Source organism: Pantherophis guttatus, chromosome 15 (assembly GCF_059756535.1).
Source record: "Pantherophis guttatus breed Tessera chromosome 15, ASM5975653v1, whole genome shotgun sequence".
Classification (NCBI taxonomy): domain Eukaryota; kingdom Metazoa; phylum Chordata; class Lepidosauria; order Squamata; family Colubridae; genus Pantherophis; species Pantherophis guttatus.
Genome location: NC_142077.1, coordinates 942,906 through 960,353, shown reverse-complemented (window position 1 = coordinate 960,353; position 17,448 = coordinate 942,906). Strand labels below are relative to the sequence as shown.

The 17,448-nt window shown below is 47.2% G+C and overlaps 1 protein-coding gene across 1 annotated transcript; it reads right to left on the bottom strand.

Annotated features, from left to right (window-relative positions):
- Positions 1-260: 260 nt before the first annotated feature.
- GPR153 (G protein-coupled receptor 153) lies at positions 261-16,044 on the bottom strand. The gene is made up of 6 exons (XM_087879350.1): positions 15,737-16,044; positions 7,042-7,582; positions 5,501-5,930; positions 4,082-4,271; positions 2,759-2,943; positions 261-2,154 (listed from the first exon to the last, which is right to left on the bottom strand). Exons 2-6 carry the CDS (start codon positions 7,395-7,397, stop codon positions 1,351-1,353), a joined length of 1,965 nt encoding a protein of 654 aa, XP_087735476.1. The 5' UTR covers positions 7,398-7,582; positions 15,737-16,044; the 3' UTR covers positions 261-1,350.
- Positions 16,045-17,448: the final 1,404 nt, after the last annotated feature.

The window sequence follows — 17,448 nt, the reverse complement described above, 5'->3', positions numbered from 1 at the left end:
CATGCATGTGATACTATTCTGGAATAATGGACCATGTGCATGTGACACTCTTCTGGAATAACGGACTCCATGCACCTGACATTATTCTAAAATAATGGACCACATGCATGTGATATTATTCTGGAATAACAGACCACGTGCCTGTGATACTATTCTGAAATAATGGACCACGTGCATGTGACACTATTCCGGAATAATGGACCACATGCATGTGACACTCTTCTGGAATAACGGACTCCATGCACCTGACATTATTCTAAAATAATGGACCACATGCATGTGATATTATTCTGGAATAACAGACCACATGCATGTGACACTATTCTGAAATAATGGACCACGTGCATGTGATACTCTTCTGGAATAACGGACTCCATGCACCTGACATTATTCTGAAATAACGGACCCCATGAATGTGACACTATTTCGGAATAACGGACCAGGTCCACATGACATTATTCTGAAATAACAGACCATGTGCATGCAACACTATGCTGGAATAATGGACCCCATGAACATGACACTATTTCGGAATAACGGACCACACACAGGTCTCACCCACCACTCATTGCTCGACAAGGGGGTCTTTTGGAATGTAGAACAAGGACTGAGAAAGTTGGAGCGCGTGCCCTGCCCAGGTTTTTGGAAAGGGAAACTTGGCTCTTTTTGGCAACCGCTTCCTCCCACGGCCGTACTCCAAGAGAGAAGGATCAATACCCAAAGACATGCACATTTAACATCTACCTAGAAAAGTTCTTGGAGAAGACGTGAGATGATTAGAAAAACGAACCAAACCAAAAAAGTCCGTCAATTTTGGACGAGCTGTGTGGGTTCTTGCGGTAGAAAAGGAAGAGAGGAGAACATACCCTCTCTCGCCCCGAGCTGAGATATGACCCGTCTGGATTCGAAGTGCTTTTCTTACAAGGTTGCTCTCTGAAGCATCCTGCTTAACGTCCCTCTCCTGCTTTTGACAACCAGGACGAGAGACAAAAATGAAGGTTCTTTGGTGCTTTGTCCAATTCCCGTTACCAAATCCAGACCGCAACCAGAAGGAAATCCCGTCGAGCGAGAAACAAATCTGGAAGCCGAACGGGATCACTTGCTGCGGGACAATTCAACAGATACAAAAGTTAATTTTCGACGGAACCGTGGCCCATAATAACAAAAGGAAGTCATTGCAGAAATACGAGAGTTACAAAAATTTCGACAAAAACGTGGCCACCAATCATAAAGTAACCGAGCGGAATGATTAATGCAGTGTTGAATTGTCCTGAGTTGTCCCACTACGAGTTGTCCTACCTAGACCTTCTGGAAGATACGTGTACGAAGCAATTCCGGCTAGTCCGGTGTCTACGAGGCCGAGCTAATCGAATCCGAGTGGAATGTGACGTATCCAGAGGAGGCCGAAGGTGAGCTCAAGAAACTGCTCGTGCTACCTTTGCTTCCATTTTTCTGAAGATCATCTTGGCCTCTCCAGGAAGGACTCAGACCTGTCCGGAAACATTCTGTCTTGGAGCAACTCCTGATCATCAGACAATCCTCCGTCCCGGGACTCTCGCAGAGTTCTACGTGAATCTGTTCGTGGCAAGGCATGTCCAAACTCCCTTTGGGGAAGAGAATCTGAGTGTCCTCCTTGGCCGGGAGAGGGCCCGGTACCATCAGAGAAGTCCCTCGTCCCTGGACTGAGATGCTACGCAAAACTTGAGGCTCTCGTTCGAAAGTGGTCAAAGGGAAGTCTCGGAGAACCGCGGTGGTTGAACGGTGCGGAAAGGCATCTGGGAGGAGAGAGACGGAGGCCGAGCGCACCGGCAGCCTCCTCAGGGTAGGACGGGGACTGGGGTCATCCGTGAAATCCATCACATCCTCTTTGCTAAAGCACTTGTAGCCTCCCTGCCGGTGGATGTCTTCGCACGAGAAGGGCTTGAGGGATAATGGGCTCTCGGCGGACTTCCTGCGCTTTCGGTGCAGACGCCGATCCTCCTGGTAGGAGAGGGCGCTGGTCCTCCGCCGGTCGTATCGAGGCTGAGGGAGGAGCAAACTTGCCAGTTCAGCGGTGATGTCCTCTCCTGCCACCCAGTGCTGAAAGTAGGCCGAAATCTGGCTGGTGGTCCAAATCTCAGTTTCGTCATGCGAGAAACGCCGAGTCGGAGGGACCTGTAGGAGAGCAGAGCAAGAAAGACCATCATTTAATTTATTTATTTTCTAAATTTTAAATATTCTACTTTGTCTATCCTAACAGTGAGAACAATGAATGGGTTCCCTCCACTCAACGTCAAAGGCGCACGGAACGCTGTTACCTTCTCATCAAAGGTGGTCCCTATTTTCTACTTGCATTTTTTACCTGCTTTCGAACTGTTAGGTTGGCAGAAGCTGGGACAAGTCACGGGAGCTCACCCTGTTTCGCGGCACTCGGGATTCGAACCGCTGAACTGCCAACTTTTCGATCGACAAGCTCAGCTTCTTAGCCACTGAGCCACCGTGTCCCTTCAGACTAATTAGCACATGGCAAATGCACTCTGCTGAGAGCAGGTGAGAAGGTCACTTAAGAGTCGAACTCCCTCAGTCAGAGGGAGTATACCTTAAATAAAATACACTGGGGATCAATAACGGAGTGAGGGCTGTTGGCCTGGAGTCTGCCTGCTGGGAATTTGGATCCGATCTCATGGGAATGGGATATATCCTTTTAGCACAAGACAGAAATGAGAAAGCTCAAACCTTAGTGGCATCTCCCTATCGTTTCCAAGGGCAACCTGCTCACCTGGAGATACTGCATTTTATCCTCCGGGACAGGCTTTGTGGCGTAGACCTGAGGGATCCCCCGCTCCAGTGCTGACAGGTCGTAGCTGGCGATCTGGTCCACAGTGAGAACGTCTCCGGAGAGGCTGTCGGGATAAGGTTGCGAGTACATCGCATCTGTGGGAATCGGCCGGTCCAGGCTAGTCTCTTTGGTCCCGGGTAGACAAGAGAGGACAGGAGATAAACCGCGAGAGTCAGTGTGTCTCTGCCACATCTTCCCAGTTCCCACCACAAGAACGTTTGCAAGTCTGAAAGTACAATTCTTCCGCCATCGCCATTACAGCCGGAGAAACTAGGGAGGGTCCCTTCTGAAGCTGTTTATCCACCTGTTATGCAGCTGAGGGCTTTGTGGTCTCTTATCTTATTTAAGCCAAAATTATTTAATTTGATTTTATTTTACTTTTAAATTTTGTATGGATGTGTTTTATTGTTTGGCTGTGCACCGCCCTGAGTCCTTCGGGAGTAGGGCGGTATAGAAATCGAATAAAATAAATAATAAATAAATAAATAAATAATAATTATCTGGACTGTTCCATTGGCTGTGTCTCTTTTCCCTGTCTACAAAGGTCCTTTCAACGTAGCACTATAAGAACCTTGCAAGCTTGAAAATACGATCCTCCCCACCCCCTCTCCTTTACAGCCTGAGAAACTAAGGAGGGTCCCTCCCAAGTCTCTTTCTCCACCCATTATGCAGCTGTGGGCTTAGCTGACTCTTATCTGACCCTTCCCTTGGCTGTGTCACTTTTCCCTGCCTCCAAAAATTCTTCCCATATATCACTGCAACAACCTTGCAAGTCTGAAAGAACAAATCTCCCCCCCCCCCGTCTCCTTTGCAGACTGAGAAACTAGGGAGGGTCCCTCCTGAGCTTCTTGCCCTGTCCATTGTCCAGCTGTGGGGTCAGCTGACTCTTATCTGACCCTTCTCTTCACTGTGTCTCTCTGTTCCATCTCACTTCCGACTACAAGAACCTTGCAAGTCTGAAAGTACAAATCTCCCACGGTCTCATTTACAGCCTGAGAAACTAGGGAGGGTCTCTTCTGAGTCTCTTTCTCCACCCCTTATGCAGCTGAGGGCTTAGCTGACTGTTATCCGTTTCCGTAACAGCATCATCGTATTTCCTGTTTGATCTACCTGGTAAAGCTGATATCATCCATGCCTTATCTATCTCGCACGTCTTCCGTGCAACCAAGACAGGAACGGAAGCCGGGAGCACCTGTACTGAGGCGTCGCCGAGGCACACCACCTGTACTGGAGGTGCACCGCCGCTGGGAACTGCACGCTCACCTTCCCCGCCGTCATCGTTGGACATGATGGCCACGCACTTCTCCCAGACCAAGCGGACATTGGCCCTGTAGCGGTCGCAGGCCCAAAGGAACAAGGGCAGGAGAAGGGACTGGGCCACGGAGCACCAGATGATACACAGGACCATCCAGTCGTAGGCCACGTCCGACTTCAGGCTGGCAAAACTCACCACCTGAAAGAGGACGGATGAAAACTCCTAATCCATTCTCATCAATAAGGCAGGCTGAAATTATGCATCGATTATCACTTCTAGTTTCCTTTTTCTTCCTCCCACCATTTCCTTCCTTCTTATTTCCTCCTCCCTCCCTCCCTTATTTTTTATAAACACTTCAAGGTGGTAAATATACCTAGTACTCTTTCCTCCTCCTCTTTTACACACGACAACCCTGCCAGGTGGGCTGGGCTGAGAGAGTAACGGGCCCAAGGTGACCCAGCTGGCTTTTACCCCCAATCAACTGAAATTGAATCAATCTAAACAATAAGGGAGGCTATAAATTCATTCTCTCTCTCTCTGTCTCTTCCTCTCCATCCTTCCACCCACATCCATTTATCTAACTACCTTTCTCTCTTATCTCTCCTGTCTGTCAGTCTCTATCTGTCTCCGTCAGTCTCTATCTGTCTCTATCTGTCTGTCTGTCTGTCTGTCTATCTATGTACAATATTTATAATCTCTCTCTTCTATCTACAATATCTATCTATCATGTCTTTCTCTCCCTCTCTCCTATCTACAATATCTATCATCTATCCATCCATCCACCCATCCATCCTTCTATGTACAATATCATCTCTCTCTCTACCTACAATATCTATCTATCATCTGTCTTTCTCTCTTCTAACTACAATATCTATCTATCATCAGTCTTTCTCTCTTCTATCTACAATATCTATCTATCATCTGTCTTTCTCTCTTCTAACTACAATATCTATCTATCATCAGTCTTTCTCTCTTCTATCTACAATATCTATCTATCATCTGTCTTTCTCTCTTCTAACTACAATATCTATCTATCATCAGTCTTTCTCTCCCTCTCTCCTAACTATAATATCTATCATCTATCCATCCATCCACCCATCCATCCTTCTATGTACAATATCATCTCTCTCTCTCCTATCTACAATATCTCTGTCTGTCTGTCTACCCAGCCACCCACCCATCTTGTCTACGAACAATATCTATCATCTCTCATCATCTCTCTCTCTCTCTCTCTCTCTCTCTCTCTCTCTCTCTCTCTCTCTCTCTCTCTCTCTCTATCTCTCTATCTCTCTATCTTGTGTCTCTTTGGCAGGAGACACCAGATTTTTCTCTGCTAGGGGCACCAATACCTGCGTCCAAACAACCCCACCCTATGTTAAGACTGTTGTCAGCAACAGCAGCCATCCCACTTCTGCCACCAATTTTACCAAGACAGGAAATCCCATCAGGAAATCGTAGAGGAAAACGATGCCGGTGATCAGGTAAGTGATCTGGAGAGACGTCTTGATGGGTTCGGATCCATCGATGGAGGAGCGGCGTTTGCCCTGGGCGTCCTCCACCACGATGGTGGGCACGTTGAACTTGTTCTTGTCCAGGTTGTTGCCCGTTTGTATGGAGAAGGTCTGGAAGAGGGCGATGGCCACACAGACCACCCCCATGGCCATGCTGCCGCTGATGAGGAGCAGGAAACAGACCCCGAAGCCGAGGCCGATTTCCGTGACGATGAAACGGCAGTCGCTGGCGTAGAACCTCTCAGTGGTGTCGTGCCAGCCCACAGCGGGCAGCGTGGAGAGGATGAAGGAGACCATCCAGATGCCCATTACCGTGTGAACTGCTTGCTTCTTGGTATTGCTTAATCTGCAGGAGGGGAAAAGGCAGCCACTAAGATTGGGCAGGATTCCCTATCTGTTAGGTCAGGGGTCTCCAAGCTTGCCCACTTTTGTGGACTTCAATTCCTAGAATTGCTTGATGATAACATACGTCCCTTGACGTGCATCCCCACTGTATGCCTTTTTACTCTCTTGGGGTCCCTTCCTCTGCGATCGCTCCGTTCTAGCCAGTGGGAGAAAAAAATAAAAACTGGCATGGGTAGCTAAGGAATTCAGGGAGTCCGATGGATGAATAGATGAATGAACGGATAGATGGATGGATAAACAAATGGAAAGAGGGATGGAGAAATGGATGGACGGATACATGGATGGACGAATGGATAGATGATGGGTCAAATGGATGAAAGGATGGAGGAACAGATGGACAGACAGATATATAGATGGTTGAGTGAATGGACAGATGGAAAGATTGATAGATGGACGGACGGACAAATGAAGGTTTGAAGAGTTGGATGGAAAGAGGGATAGGCAATGGACAGATGGATAGGTAGATGAGTGGATAGATGGATGGATGGATGGACAGATGGATGGGGAGATGAGTGCACAGATCATGGATCAATGAATGGCTAGACCAGGGGTCTGCAACCTTAAACACTCAAAAGAACCATTTGGACCCGTTTCCCACAGAAAAGAAAACACCGGGAGCCACAAAACCTTTCCCGTGCCTGACTATTTCTTGAGCGGCCACAAAACTAGCAGATGTAGTTGAATTAAACCTTCTGTTTTCTTCTGAAACTTTTCTTTTCTTGGACTTCTCCATGGTTGGCTACCGGGGATCGAAAAGCTCAATAAATCGCGTGCCAACGGGTGTCACAATTGGCGGTGGTGACGCATATTTTGAGTGACAGGGAGCCACAGAAGAGGTGTGAAAGAGCCACATGCGGCTCCAGAGCCGCAGGTTGCTGACCCCTGGGCTAGAAGATTGAAGGACAGATAGATCTATCTCAGAAAATTTCATCTACCTAATTCCTTTCGATCCACATCCCGCCATTTTTTTCAGGAGCTCAAGGTGGCCTCCTCAGCATTTCTCCTCCTCTTTCCCCCCCACAACGACCCCGCCTCCCACCCCGAGGTCCCACCTGTAGTTAACCGGCCAGCGGACCATCCACATCCGGTGGTAGGACAGCGAGGTGACGGAGAAGCAGGTGGCCATCGTCAAGGTGTAGAAGGTGGAGACGAAGACTTTGCAGAGGCCCTCGCTCCACTCATACTCCGAGTGCCGCTGACGCAGCTGGATGACCGAGTACATGGTGATGGGGACGGCGATGTTCAGGATGTGGGTCCCCGCCAGGGTGCAGATGAGGAACTCCAGCGGCTTCCATTTCTTCTGCTTGGCGCTGACACTCAGAATGCCCCAAGCGTTGGCCAGCACCGCCAAGCCCGAGCACACCAGCCAGGCCACCGCGTTGTTGTGGAGGCTCCGTTCGTGGTTCATGATGGAGGGCGGGGCGGTCGCCAGCCGGGGAGGCCAGGTGAGGATGGCGAACCAGGAAGAAGACGGGCAGGGGAGGCATCCTACCGGAGAGGCAGCGCCATCAGGGGTGGGTCAGAGGAGGGGGCGCCCCCCACTTGTGCACCAACAAGCCGGGTTTGATGGACATCGTGTGGTGGCCCATGTTTCTGGAAGGGAAAAACTGTCTAATTTAATTTAATTTAATAATTATTGTATTGTATTGTATTGTATTGTATTTTGTTTTATTATTTTGATTTTGATTATTTTATTTTATTTTAATAATTTTATTTTATTGTAATTTTATTTTATTATTTTATTTTTTTTAATTACTTTAATTTAATATAATTTAATTTGTTAAGTTTTCTTTTTTTTATTTTCTTTTTTAAATTTATTTCTTAAAAACACGGACCATCCAAGAAGCTTTGAGTTTTCCTGGTCCCTTCTCTCTTGGCTTCCTCCTTGCAGGTTGCCACCTTCAAGCTGCAAATCCATCTTTTCGTTCACCCCATCCAAAAAAACCATGTCAGTTTTTTTATTTTATGTATTGAAATCTTACTGATTAAATTAACATTCTCCTGGTTTCTGCATTGCTGCCTTTGCCTTCTCAGCTGGGGAAAAAAATTATGTATACAATTTATAATCAATTTAATAATAAATAAATAAATGTATGGTTTATTTATTATTAAATTGATTATAAACGCGGACAATCCAAGAAGCAGTAGGTTTCCTCTTCCTATGGCTTCTTGTGTGCTGCAACCTTCAAGATGCAAATCCATCTTTTTGCTCCCCCTCTCCAAACACACACATAATTTTTTATATATTTACATACTGTTTCCCCGAAAATAAGACCCTGCCTTATATTTTTTTGAACCCTGAAATAAGCACTTGGCTTTATTGCCATGCGTTCAAAAGCCCAATTGGGCTTATTATCAGGGGATGTCCTATTTTGGGGGAAACAGGGTATAAATTACATATACCGTGTTTCCCCCCAAATAAGACTGGGTCTTATATTAATTTTTGTTCCAAAAGACATATTAGGATTCATTTTCTGGTTAGGTCTTATTTTGGGGGGAAATACAGTACCAAACGCCTCCGTCTGGTTGATGATCTTAACTGGGGCTTATTTTGGGGGTAGAGCTTATATTACGAGCATCCTGAAAAATCATGCTAGGTCTTATTTGCCAGGTGAGTCTTATTTTGGGTGAAATATGATACTAAATGCATCCATCTGGCTGACAATCTTAACTGGGGCTTATTTTTTGGGTAGGTCTTATATTACGAGCATCCTAAAAATCATGCTAGGGCTTATTTTCCATTTGGGTCTTATTTTCGGGGAAACAGGGTAATATAGTAATAAAATATAATAATATAGTATGGTATAATATATTATAGTATAGTGTAGTGTAATAGTATAATGCAATATAATAGAATATACAGAATAGAATATAATAATATAGTAACCTGTGTCCCCCAAAATAAGACATCCCCTGATAATAAGCCCAATTGGGCTTTTGAGTGCAGAGCAATAAGGCCAAGCGCTTATTTCGGGGTTCAAAAAAATCTAAGACAGGGTCTTATTTTCGGGGAAACATGGTATAATATAGTATAGTGTAGCATAATGCAATACAATACATTACTATAATATATATATATATATACACACACACACACACACACATATATATATATACACACACACACATCTAATAATATAGTAATATACAATATGAAAAAAATGATGTATTAAATTCTTATTCATTGAATAACATTTCTCATCGTTTCTGCATTTTCGCCTTGCCTTCTCACTCAACCCGGGGGTGGAAAAAGGAATGTTTTCCAACCTCCGAAGAAATATTTCTTGCCCGTCTCGGATTTCATGTTTAATCTGCCACGTTTCCGGCAGCTGTAAACTGAGGCGAACTAAAAATGTCGTTATTTTTTTTTCTTAAAAAAAAATAAAAGTGGTGCATTTCCCAAAAATTGGGGGTGGGAAGCAACAGCCTGAGGACTATTCCTTGATTGGCTGTAGCTCCAGCCAAAACAACAAAGCGAATTCTCCAAGGAATTTTCAGAGAGAAATGGCCAGAAATAGAAGCTGCTCTCTTCCGCGGATACCATGTTTATTCTCTTCGCTTGGGGGAAGAAAACGATCTCGGTTTTTTAAAAAAACATTCTCCCCCCCAAAAACAAAATTGCATGCAGATAGTCCTCAATTTATGACTACAATGGGAGCCGGAAGTAAGCAATGCAGTCGTTAAATGATTCACCACCAATTTTGCAAACTTTTTGTTCTGACCCAGCTCCCCAAACATGACAAACCGACTGATGTGAACTCAAAATATTCCTTTATTAGGAGCACCAGCAAAAAGTTTCTCTCTCACCGCAGGCTAACAAGTCCGTCTGTCCGGAAAATGAATAAGTTGTCTGCCACATCTATTCATCTCCGCCCCCTGCCTTTGATCCCCAGAGCTAACGTGGGGCTTCACTAGCAGCCGTGGCTCTTCCATCCCAAGGACCGGCCCATAGATTTCCCCTGCTCTCCTCTCCTCTGCCTTCCGTGCATCTGTGTGTCAGGCACTGGACCCAGCTGTTCCTCCTCCTCCTCCTCAGCCACCTCCAGACCTGGGGGCTGTTGACTCTCCATCACTCATTAAGTGTGAAAAATGCTCCTCGATTCCTTTTTTTATTTTCAGTGCTATGAACTGTTGTATTTGCTCAGTTATAGATGCCTTTTAGATAAAAAAGTTAATGGCACGATGACGGAGAGAAATTATTATTTTTGAAAAGTTACAAAATTCCTTCTAGCAAAGGAAAATCATCCCAATTTTCTCCCATCCGCATTTTTCACCGTATGCATGCTCCTGGAAGCACGAAGCCGAGAACACCAGCCTGAAGATGACGAATGAGACTTCGTCGAAACGTCGCCAAGACACTTCCAATTTTACGTGGGAGAAGACCCGAATAACCAAAGACCTACATACAAACACCCGCGAAAACCTGAGAAAATATATATATATATATATATATATATATATATATATATATATATATATATATATATATATATATATATATATATATATATATATATAAAATCTGTTTTCAATTTTTAAGCGAATATCAGGATCGGTTTTAACCGTGGTCTCTGTTTTAAAAAAACAAAACAAAAAACAAACACTAAATCAGGCCGAGATAGAATATTAGCACATCCTGCGGGTTAGTTTTAATCCGAGTTTCCCGAACAAGCCATAATGACTTTGTTGAGGCTGACCTGCCACAAATTGCAATAAATGAAAAGCCGTGCAACCTTTCTGGGGGATTTATTTCCAAATAGATAAAAGCAGCGGTAGGTTTAACTTCCATTTGGATTAAATTTTAATTTGCGTTCCGTGTAATTAATAGCATTATGCGCTGTGCTGCATTTACTGATTTGGGGTCTGTGCCAGAATGTAATCTCTGGTTTAGGAATAATAGCCTGTGAGAAGGCAGCTGGCCCCCAGTTCAAATCCTCTCCCTAAAATCTCTCTATCTCTCTATCCATCCATCCATCCATCCATCCATCCATCGTCTTTGTCAATTCTATCTAACACTATTATCGTTCTCTCTTTTTCTCCCTCTCTCATTTCTCTCTCTCATACGTCATTTCTATCGAGTCTATCCCTATTGTCTGTCTGTCTTTCTGTGTCTATCTATTCACCTATATTTCTCCTCTTTCTTTCCATCTCTATCACCATCTCTCTCTCTATTCTATATCTCTCTATCCCTATCTATTATCTCTGTCCCATCCATCCATCTTCTATCCTCCATCCATCATCTCTATCAACTGTATCTAACCCTATTATCTTTCTCTCCTCTTTTTCTATCTCTCTCGTTTCTCTCTTTCACACCTGTTCTATCTGTGCCTGCCTATCAATCATCTATATTTCTCCTTTCTTTCCATCTCTACCTCTCTCATATATCTCTATCCCCATCTATTATTTCTATCATGTCTCTGTCTATCTATCTACCTTTCTCTCTCATTCCATCTCTCTCTCATCTCTCTCTCTATCCCTACCTATTATCTCTCATCTATCTATCCATTATATCTATCTATCTATCTATCTATCTATCTATCTATCTATCTATCTATCTATCTTCCTCTCTATCCATCATCTTTCATTCCATCTCTCTCATCTCTCTCTCCCTATCTATTATCTCTCATCTATCTATCTATCTATCTATCTATCTATCTATCTATCCATTATCTATCTATATTTATCTATCTATCCATCATCTATCTATCATCTACCTAACTACCTCTCTCTCATTCCATCTCTCTCTCTCAATTATCTCTCTCCTATCTATCTATCTATCTATCTATCTATCTATCTATCTATCTATCTATCATCTCTCTCTCATTCCATCTCTCTCCCTCTCTCGGATGGCAGCCTCGCAGAGCATCCGTTTAAAAAGCCGGCAGCTTCCCCAGTGTTGGGAGAAAAGTGCCAAAAAAATACAACGGAAGTCAGTTTAAGATTTAATTGGGAGCGACAACTAAGCCAGCTCTGTTTTTTCGGTCCGCACAGCCATTTTAAGCCACGGGTGAAGATCTTCCTCATGGTTTATTAGCCCAGTTGGTTAAAAACAGCAGGAATAAAATTGCTCAGATGCGGGTGGATTAAGGAAGAGGAAGAGCTGTGCTCCAACCGGGAAAATAAATAACTTTTTTTTTTTTTTTTTTAAAGGACTGTGTTGTTTGCTTTAAGGACAACAATATAGATAGTTCTTGATTTACGACCACAATTGAAGGCAGAATTTCCGTTGCTAAGCAAGCTCAGAGAGTCGTGCCCGATTTGATGACTTTTCTCTCTTTTTAAAGTCATTTTTATCTCAGCCGTCATAAGTTCGAACGGTCGCTAAACGAGTGGCTGCATGTCGAGTGGTTGCGTACGGTCAGAGGCATTGCAAAGGAACGTTTTTTAAAGTCATAAGAACGGTCGCTAAATGAATGTTCGCAAGTGGAGGGCTTCCTGTTATTTTAAAAAAGGAATGCTTGAGGACTAGTCTCCTTTTTAACAAAAGAAACATTCCAAACTGCTTCGGTTTGTCGCACAAAAGCGCTGCAAAATTGTGCTCCCTCTCTCCTTGCCCAGGGGCTTCCGCACAACGCACTCGACTCTAAGCCCAGCTTAAATTAGCACACACCGACAAGCTCACGGCGGGGAGGTCAGACTAGATGACCTCCGGGAACACGCTTCGAATTCCCGCATTCGGCTGTAAATCCAGAATCAATCCTGCTGTGACATAATTTTCACCCAAGTGCAGCACAGGCTGAGTCACGAAAGGACTGGTTTCAGCCCACGATTGTAACCCTGAAAACACAACACAAGTGCGTGGGATTCACACCTGGATTGTAATTCCAGGCTTGGAAATTTTTGTGACGGAAAGAGGACGGCAAAAATAAATAAATAAATAAATAAAAAAGTGTGAATAAAGCCATTTTTAATTTGTGCACCATTTCGCCTATCTAGGCCACCCTCCCCTGGTCTGGCTGCGAATTTCGGGGTTCAAACAACCCGGGAGACGACTGGATTGAGCCCCCCAAAACTCCGAGGGTGACGGACGGTGAAGAAAGAGGAAGTGTACAGAAAGTCCTTGACTTACGACTGCAACGGAGCCCCAAATTTCTGTCGCTAAGCCAGACAACTGTAAAGTGAGTTTTGCCGCGTCTTATGACCTTTCTTGGCACAGTTGTTAAGTGAATCGCTGCCCTTGTTAAGTTAGCCCCACGGTCGTTAAGTGAATCTGGCTTCCCCAGATTGCGTTTGCTTATCGGACAGTCGCAAAAGGGGATCGTGTGATCCCAGGGACGCTGCAACGGTCATAAATGCGAGACAGGTCTCAAGCGTCACCACGGGGATACTGCAACAGTTGTACGTGAGAAAAACGGTCCTGAGTTACTTCTTTTTCCAGTGCTGTCGTAACTTTGAACGGTCGCTAAACGAATACAGGACATACCTGTATACATAAAATGAAATAAAAGGAATAATTTAATATTGAAATGTGGGAATGCCCTAGGATGGTTATAATTGCCCATTTCAGATAGTAGTTACAAAAGTTCGTTCAGCGACTGCTTCGAAGTTACGACGACACTGAAAAAAAGCAACTTAGAACCAGTCCTCGCACTTACAACCAATGTCCAGGGTCACAAAGTCAACATTCAAACGCTCGGCTACTGGCTCAGATTTATGATGGTCGCAGTGTCCCCAGCTCACGCAACCTCCTGGCAAGCAAAGTCAACAGGGAAGGCAGATTTGCTTAACGACGGCCATGAATTGCTTACAAAAATGGTCATGAAACCGGGCAAAACTCACTTAACAACTGTCTTGCTTAACAACAGGAATTTCGGGCTCAATTGTGGCCGTACGTTGAGGACAGCCTGTGATTCATCTGTGGATACCAACAACCTGCTTCACCAAAAGACGATAAATGAATAGAGAAAGTCCTCAACTTACATTGATTCGTTTAGTGATCATTCAAAGTTACAATGGCACTAAAAAAAACGACTTAGGATCGTTTTTCACTCTTATGACCGTCGCAGCCTCCCCACGATCACAAGATCAAAAATTCGGACGCTCGGCAGCTGACTCATATTTATGACGGTCGCAGTGTCCCGGGGGTCACGTGATCCCCCTTTTTGCGACCTTCCGACGAGCAAAGCCAGATTCATTTAACAACCGTATTACCCACTTAATGGCCACGGCGATTCACTTAGCAATGGAAGCAAGAAAAGTCGTAAAATGAGGCCGAACTCACTCAACCCCTGTCTCGCTTAGCAACAGAAAATTGTTGGCCTCAAACGGGGTCGTAAGTCGAGGCTTACCTTCAAGAAAAACGTGCAGGAAGTGCTTTTTTTAAAAAAAGAGAAAAAAAAAGCGAAATTAAAAAATATTCCACAGCAGCAAATTTGGGCTTGGTTTAAGGCACACAGGGAAGGGTGGGGGGACCGAATTCCAGCCCCCTCCCCTTAAGCCTTTCCTTTGCTCATCCCCAAAGCCTATTTTTCTCTCTGAAACCTCCTTCTGCTAACAGGTCTCTGGAAAATCCTCCCCAAGCAGGAGCAGTCTATTTGCCTACCCACAGGTGCTACTGAAGGCTGCCCAGCCACCAATGTATCCATCCATCCATCCATCTATCAAACAGGGATGGGGGGGGGAGAGCCCCAGGAGTTTCTCAAAATATTGGGGTCTCCAAATCTCCAAAACCATCCAGCTTTGACTGATGGGACCGGAGGGGGAGGATGGGGGTGTCTCTCTCTATCCATATGGAGCGCATTGGACATTAAATGGGAGAAATGTTCAAAAGCTGGTTGGTTTGACATTGGGGGGGGAGGGGGATCCCCAAAAGGGTTTCGGGGACTCCTAGCCCCCCCCCCCAAACCTCACACTTCTGCATTCAGACAATCAGATTAAAGCAGGCTGGGACTCTCTCCAATGCTAAATAACACTCCCCCCCCTCCCTGGATTCCACCACCAGCTGTTGCAAAGGCTCTACTCCGGATCCCATGCGCCACGTCCGCAACCCAGCATCCCTCTCCCCACCCTTCCCCCGTGAGCCCCCCCCCGCACCCTCCCCAAAATGCAGGAAGCGCCCCTTGCAAAAGTGTCGATTAGACACTCCCAAAGCGCTCCCCGCAGAGGTGCATAGGAGGGGGGTGGGATTGGGGTGGGTGGAAAGAGGGGAGGGGAGAGGGATGGAAAAGGGGGCGTTCTGTAGAGGAGCGGGGGGGGTTCGCCTTGTCCACACTCCCCCTCCGCGGAGCAGAGGCGCCCCCCCTTCTCCCACCCAACCCCCGACCCAAACCTTTATGTAAGAGGATCTGCAGCGGAATTTGAGAATGGGATTTGAGTCCCCCCTCCCCTTATTTCTTTCTTTCTTTCTTTATTTTTGGGGCAATCATTAAATCATTGCAGTCCTGGGGAGGAGAAGAGGGGGGGCACTAAGTGCATTTGGGGGAGGGGGCTGATCCCCCCTCCCAAGAGGGCGGGTGGGGGGCAAACTTCGCGAGAGGGAGGGAGGGAGGCTGCAGAAAGGAGCCGAGAGGGCAGCGCTGGCATTTGCAACCTTCTGGGGCGGAGCGCGGTTGGCGCCCCCTCCCTCCCCAGCTGCAGGAGGTGGGGGGGGGCGCCCGGTTGGGAGATGACGTGGGGGGATCCCCGATGGGGAGGGCGAGTTGGGAGGGGCGAGTTGTTGCCGCCCTGCGGGGGGGGGGTGGGAGGGAGGGGAGAAAGAGCTCGGCGGTGGCGCCCGCGGGCGCCCCAGTTCCAGCGCCGGGGACTCACCTGGGCGAAGGTGCGCTCCGGTCCCTGCGCCCCGCCGGCTCCAGCGCCGCTGCCTGCGCTCTCGGTCGCCTGGCCGGGGCTGGGCGGGTCCGGGGCGGGCCAGCGCATGCTTGCGGCTCGGCTCCCCTCCCCCGCGAGAGCCCGGCCCCTCCCGCAGGATTGGAGACCCTCCCGGTGGGCAGGGGCGCGCCTTGCAGGGGAAGGGGAGGGGGGGCCCGCTGAAAGCAGCAGCCGCCTTGCCCAGCCCAGCCCTCTCCTCCGGGGTCTGGGGGGAGGGGAGGGGCGCTGCTGGCCCCTCCCCGCTTGATGAAGAGGGCCGGCTTTGCCGAGGTGGAAGGACTGCGGCTCCCATCGTCCGCAGCCGGCCTGGCCTGGAGGGGTGGGGGAGGGATGGAGCAAGGGCGGAGGGGTGGGGTGGGGAGGACCCCTTCTCCAAGGGATTCTTGGGGGTGGGGGGGGAAAGAGAGAAAGGAGGGGGCTGTTGGGAGGTCTGCAACCCTTCCAAGCAAGGGCTGAGAAGTTGGATGGGGCTTCCTTCTTCTCCTTTCTTGTTTCCTTCCTTCCTTCCTTCCTCTCTCCTTTCTTTCTCTTCTTTCCTCCCTTATTTATATTCCTTCCTTCCCTTCCCTCCTCCTTTCCTTCCCCCTTCCTCTTTTCCTTCCCTCTTCCTCCTTTCCTTTTCTTCCCTCTTCCTCCTTCCCTTCCCTTCCCTCTTCCTCCTTTCTTCAAACCGGTGAGATGTTATTGGAAGGGTCTCTTTATGAGACTGTGTGCAGTCCTTGACTTGTGACTGTTTTGGGGGGGGGGGGGCTGTTAGCCCCCGTCAAGATGCTTTTGGGATTCATTTGAACTTCCTTGACAGCCCATCCCTGTGTGAGTGGTTTTCACCTTAGTTGTAGATCCGTTATCATAGATCGATCGATCCAAATAGAGCTGGAAGGGACCTTAGAGATCTTCTAGTCCAACCCCTGCCTGCTCAAGCAGGAGATCCTATTGTGTTCCAGACAAATGGCTGTCCAGTCTCTTCTTGGAAACTTCCAGTGTTGGAGGCACCCACAACTTCCGGTGGCAAGCTGTTCCACTGGTGAATTGTTCTCACTGTCCTTAATTCCAGGTTGCTTCTCTCCTGGATTAGTTTCCATCCATTGCTTCTTGCCCTGCCCTCTGGTGCTTTGGAGAATAGGCTGATTCCCTCCCGGCCCCCCATTTTATATAGCAGCCCCTCAAATATTGGAAGATGCTAGCATGTCCCCCGCTGGTCCTTCTCTTCTTTAGACGAGATAGACCCAGTTCCTGCAACCAGGAATGTCTCCAGGGCCCTTAATCATCTTAGTTGCTCTTCAATGCACCCTTTCTAGAGTCTCAACTCCAGCAAGGGGTTCTCTGCCGGGTTGCTGGTGGGTGTGGCCATGGTGGGTGTGGCCTACTCAGCTTCCTGCACCACGGCAGGGGGAGGGAGGTGTTTTTGCCCTCCCCAGGCTCCGGAGGCTTTTCTTCAGCCTCCGGGAGGGCGAAAACGGCCTCCCCAGGCTCCGGAGGCTCTCTCGAGGCTGGAAAGGGGCTTCCGGTAGGCTCATTTTTCACCCTCCCCGAGCCTCCGTGCGCGCCCAGCACTTACCTGCATCCAAAACGGGCCGTGTGGGGGTTCCTGGGAGAGGAGGGGGGGTGGGCGGGGCCAGCCAGGAGTGGGATTTGGGTGCACAGAATCTTAG

Excerpts from the sequence above, each read along its gene's own strand:
- GPR153 (XM_087879350.1), bottom strand. The coding sequence starts at position 7,397 with ATGAACCACGAACGGAGCCTCCACAACAACGCGGTGGCCTGGCTGGTG. Across the intron at positions 4,272-5,500 it reads TGATGGGATTTCCTGTCTTG|GTGGTGAGTTTTGCCAGCCT; the intron begins GTAAAATTGGTG and ends GTCCTCTTTCAG. Across the intron at positions 2,944-4,081 it reads CAACGATGACGGCGGGGAAG|AGACTAGCCTGGACCGGCCG; the intron begins GTGAGCGTGCAG and ends CCGGGACCAAAG.